At 35.3% G+C, this 5253-nt stretch overlaps 1 protein-coding gene across 1 annotated transcript; it reads left to right on the forward strand.

The window, feature by feature from the left end:
• The first annotated feature begins 1614 nt into the window (after positions 1-1614).
• LOC114731502 (peptide methionine sulfoxide reductase A5-like) lies at positions 1615-3977 on the forward strand. Its single transcript, XM_028918683.1, has 4 exons — positions 1615-2102; positions 2748-2860; positions 2940-3084; positions 3479-3977. The coding sequence occupies exons 1-4, from the start codon at positions 1800-1802 to the stop codon at positions 3674-3676; spliced, it is 759 nt and encodes a 252-aa protein (XP_028774516.1). The 5' UTR covers positions 1615-1799; the 3' UTR covers positions 3677-3977.
• The last annotated feature ends 1276 nt before the right edge of the window (positions 3978-5253 follow it).

Below are 5253 nucleotides of genomic sequence, written 5' to 3' on the forward strand. Positions count from 1 at the left end.
GTTCCTTCCAAGGCCGATAGTTTTGGACAATTTATTGGTAGCTACTTTGCGTTTGTTCCTGCGTTAAGGCACCTGACCTGGTTTCATTGGGATCAATGTCTTGGTTCGTATGCTCCAGCTCCACATTTCAAGTATCGCGTTCCATTTAATAAAACATCGATGATACAGTTTCTTAAATGCCTTTGTCTTTCCCCCACGATTAAATGTAACAGTGATTTTAAATAGCTGTAAATTTTTTCATATTTATCTAATTAAAGTCAATTTTCTCAAGTTTAGGAAAGAAATCATTAAAGGCATGTAAAAATGACTGGAGGAAGTACTTTATCAGTTCATTGAAAAGTTGAGAGGGGGACAACCATCAAAGTAGAGTAGATCCAGTGGAATAAATTTCTCTGTTTAAAGGGAAAATATTTTCTACGCATCTTCACTACGATTCTTGATCTGTTGGATATTCAAGTGCAATGAATGGCAACCTCATCACAGCCTAATGGTCATTTACGCTAAATCTTTCCTGAAGAGCAGAACTGCGACAACAGTGTTCCCCAATGCTGTTTGGTCTGCTATTCTTTGCATGTTTAAATCCTTCTCCAACGTTTACTTTTGTATTAATGATCCTAATTTCTTTGGTAGACTATGAATATTGTACTTTAAATGTTCTTTTAATATAGTTGTCTTTTTATGAGAGACAGAGAGAGTTACAAAGATGACTCATCAACAGGTAATTTGCCCGATAACCAAACCAATACAAAAAAGGGTGGAAAAAGGGAAGGGTGTGGACCAAAACCAAGAAAAGGATCTTTGAATTAAATTCAATTTTTTTACAAGTTTTTGTTTTAAATTATAACGCAGTTAAATTTAGGGTCAGTTCATTTAATTTGTTTTCTAAAAGTGATTGTAGTTGGAGGAATGAGGGCAGTAAAGAAAACTTGGGGAACATCTTGAGGTAAAGAGTAGGAACTAGGAAGATATTCTCATTTTTCTCATTTCCCCAATTCTTCTCAGAATTCCATTTTCATCCTTGAATAGAAAATTGGTGGTTCACCCTCCCTAACATGTCTCCATGTTTTTTTTTTTAAAAAAAAACTCCCCCCCCCCCTTTCCTCTCCCATCTCTCTGTCCTCAAACGGAAAACTCTTTTTTCTCTCTCTTTCCGATCTGTATAAGTTAACATTTTCCTATATATGGCTTGTAGTATATAAGTAACACTGTGTATGTTTAAAATTTTAATGTATTTTTAATATGCTTTTTTCGTTTTTTTTTCTCGCATTTTCTTTTTTTCTTTTTTCTCATTCATTCCTTTCTGTATTCATTAAAAAATCATGTCTCTTACATAATTTTTTAATTAATTTTAACTAATTTTTTGATTGAACTGATTTAGTTAGTTGTTAGAGTGGAGACAATAATTTTAAACAAACTCCCCCTCATCGTTAGAAAATCATTATCATCTTGTGGGTTCTACTTATATTCTATCGTTTACATCTAGGCGAAACGGCAGCATCGGCGGAAAGAAAAGCCTCCCAATAAGCACAAAGCAAACGAAGGATATATTACCGGTCATTGTTAAGAGCAGAAACGCTAACCTTATATGAGTCGTCGGTGAGGCTACAGTAACAGTAGAGAAGGACCGTCAAAACGACAAGCTGCTGGGAGGATGTTCGCATAGTCCACCTCTAAAACGACAGCTGATATTTCTCCCTCGCCTGAATGTGGAGCACCCTGTGATTTCCAGTGCTAAACCCTTGTGATTCTGAATTATCCTTCGTCTCCGCATACCCGCATAGCTTTATCGCTTCAATACAATGGCTGTTTCAAAGAAAAATGCTTGTGTCCCTTGCCACTTAATCTGTGCGGTTATCATCGGGTTAATCGTTAACAAGGCTCTGTGCATCAGAACTCCGGATCGGGGCCCTGAATTCAACAAGGACTTGCCAGACCAAGAACAACACTTGAAGATCGCGGTTTTCGCTATGGGAAGCTTCTGGAGATCCGAGGCCGTCTTCGGGTGCTTGCCTGGCGTCATCCGGACTAGGGCTGGATATGCTGGCGGATCCAAGAGAAGTCCTGAATATAGAAACCTGGGTGACCACGCCGAAGCCGTTCAGGTATTTCCACTTTCTCAAACGATCCTTTAAGCATCTCATGTTTCTTCTTCTGTTTCTTGGCGCCGAGGAAATAAATGGGTCATAGCTAAGCTAAATGAAACTTTGTCTGGTCCTGTTTCCTGAGAAATTTCCCCTTGTTTGACTGTCGCAATTCAACCAATAAGTTTGCTTCCTATCTTTTATTGTTCAATTGCTCCCGTATAAAGTATCTACCGAAAAAAAAATCAGATACAGCAATCAGTTTCTGTTAATTTAGAGGCTGATGTGTCTTTGTTAGCACCCGATAAAATTGATGCACGATCACACAGTCCTATTCATATGGATCTCTCGGCTTTATGTAACAGTGAATGGAATGGCAATTGCCACTGTTCTCAGCACAAAGAAACGTATTGGCCCTAACGTTTTAAAGTTTTTGACAAAATTAACAGATGATTAACAGTTCACTTTTGGATGACTAACACTCTGATCATTTGGAATCACGTTCATAGGTATTGTAATCGTTGGACAGTGCATTTTGTATTCAGATATATTGAAAACGTCCCATGATATGTACATGAACAAAATATAATCGCTGCCCTTACTTTGTTGGCATCAACTTGAATGATTTTATTAACTTTACCAGTATGGGTTAATATGATGATGCAGATTGAGTATGACCCCAGGCTGATTAGTTATAAGGAGCTTTTGAATGTGTTCTGGTCAAGTCATGATCCCAGGCAAGTATTTGGCCAAGGTCCTGACGTGGGTAATCAGTACAGGTACGAATCATGATGCTGGCATCAATTTCCTATGGTCTTCCTTCATTTGAACCTCATGCAAATCACTGAACCATATCAGATCTGTTATTTTTACTAATGGAACTGAAGAATCAAGACTGGCTAGCATCAGCAAAGAGAATGAACAAACCAGGTCAAGAAGCAGCATTGTGACCACCCAAATTCAGGAACTCGGAGAATTTTATCTTGCGGAACCTGAGCATCAGGTTTGTGATACTATATTGATGTTACCTAGAAAGATGTTTGCTCCTTCGACTGTTCACTTTTCTCATCTGTTAATGCTTGAGCAAATTTTAGTTGCACTCCAGAACCTGTTCATGAGTCCGAGACCTGTAAGCTGCTGCCGGTTTGGCTCATCTATTTCAAGAGTAGGACCACTAGGATTATTATCTGCTAATGCTCATTTTTCTTTTTTGAAGAGCTATACTGCTGTACTATAATATGGTAACTTGTATGCAATAATTGTTTGGGTTTATCCTCCTACACACACACAAACAAGCGTAATGAAGCTTTATTTTTGTAGCTGAGAGAAGATTGGTAATAAGCATGTATTTATTCCCTCGTAATCGCTGCCTGACGTTCTTCATCTTAAATATGCAGAAATTTGAACTCAAGCAGAACCCCTTCCTTCTTCAGCTAATTGGTAATCTGCCTGAAGAGGAACTTGACAGGTCAAGTATGGCAACAAAATTGAATGGGTATGTGGCGGAGCTTTGCCCTCCAAAACTCCAGAAACAAATTGATGCAAAGATCAATGAGATTGTGAAAAAGGGTTGGCCCCTTTTGAGGGAATTCTAGTTGGCATCTGGGGAAGAACCTCTTGTTTTCATGAATCAATTGCGTGCTTAGATTACGCACTCTGGTTGTTAGAAAAAATCAGAATTACACATTAGAGGAAAAACCAGATCATCTGGCTGTGCAGTTTTATCATTCTGCCTTGTACTTTTTCTTGATACTGTTGTCTCTTTTGGGTTACACAGAAACGTATTCTTATATAAGATTTTTTGGAGAAAAACATCAGGTCTTGTCATTTATAGATTATAAATTATGTCATGTATAGATCAATGCAAACTCTAAATTTATGTAGTTTATTTCTCCACGTGTTCTGTAAAAAATGATAAATATGAAAAATGTCTTAGATTTAAAATTAAAATTGATTTTTCAATTAGGTCTTCCATTAAGAAGGGATTGTGTTCGTATGGGCATGGGACATATTGAACATTTTCAATATCGTCATCTACACTCGAGCATTGTTCTTCTTGATGGAGGGGTGGTGTGGTCATTTGAAGAGTTGAAATACAAATAAATATCTCGTTCAAGAGTGAAAATTAAACCTGCAAAACTTGTTTCTTGATCATAGCAGTTGTAATATTCAAAATTTCACCTAGTTGGATAGAAGGCTGACTGCTGGGGCTTAATTAATCATTACCAATGCGGCTTACGAACTAGAAATTATTATTCAGTTAGTTTGTTAAATTTTAAAAACTAATCAGATTATTCATAACTTATTATAAATATAAATTATATGTATCGAATAATGATACACTCGTCAGCAAAAAAAAAGAAGAAAAGAAAATGGTACGCTCATATATTGACATATTGTTTATTAATTGCATATTATTTTAGTATAAAAATAATTTTAAGAATTTAAAAGAATGAAAATGAAATCATTAATTTTGAAATATAAGAAAGTCAGAAATGAACATTATTAATTATTAAATGGTTTATTAATTTAATTAATTAAATATATTAGTGATTTTATATTTTAAATAAACATGCATATATGTATGTGTTTAACTCAAATGATTTTAACATTTTATATTATTTTATTTTGAGTAAGAAGTATAAAAAACATGTGAGCAAAAACATGCAAGGTTGACTAAAGGACAAATTTGCCTTGAAGATTTTTTCATCAAATCGACATCATTCGTTAACCGTTCGCGCAAGTTTTTTAGAAGATCCAAATATCCTGCCACGTCATCTTATAATAACATCTGACCGACATTCATGTTTGTGAAATGACTGTACTAGATGAGTGTTTGTCAACATAGAAAAATACTTTTAGAAAGTATTTTTTTATAAAATGAGATAAACTTTTTATATCATAAAAAGATTTTTAAAATCATAATTTCACTTCCATCAAGTAGTCTCTGGAGCTTGGGAAATTATCTGTGAAAGTTTTTCTCAAAAGACAATTGATATCACAAGCCATGGGTGCAATATTTTTAAGTTATCAATGTTTAAACCGAAAGAAGGATTCAGGGCAACAAAAAAAAACCAAAAGGAGGATTCAACAAACCTTTATCAATGCTCAAAAGGATTCTCTCTAAGAACATCTCTTGATAACACCTGCAAAATAATAAAAATATGGTTCG

The sequence above is a fragment of the Neltuma alba genome, unplaced genomic scaffold (genome assembly GCF_004799145.2).
Source record: "Neltuma alba isolate B1F8T4 unplaced genomic scaffold, ASM479914v2 tig00012836_pilon, whole genome shotgun sequence".
Lineage (NCBI taxonomy): Eukaryota > Viridiplantae > Streptophyta > Magnoliopsida > Fabales > Fabaceae > Neltuma > Neltuma alba.

Coding starts and splice junctions, on each gene's coding strand:
- LOC114731502 (XM_028918683.1), top strand. CDS start 1,800: ATGGCTGTTTCAAAGAAAAATGCTTGTGTCCCTTGCCACTTAATCTGT. Junction 2,103..2,747: donor ACCACGCCGAAGCCGTTCAG/GTATTTCCACTT, acceptor ATGATGATGCAG/ATTGAGTATGACCCCAGGCT. Junction 3,085..3,478: donor TTGCGGAACCTGAGCATCAG/GTTTGTGATACT, acceptor TTAAATATGCAG/AAATTTGAACTCAAGCAGAA.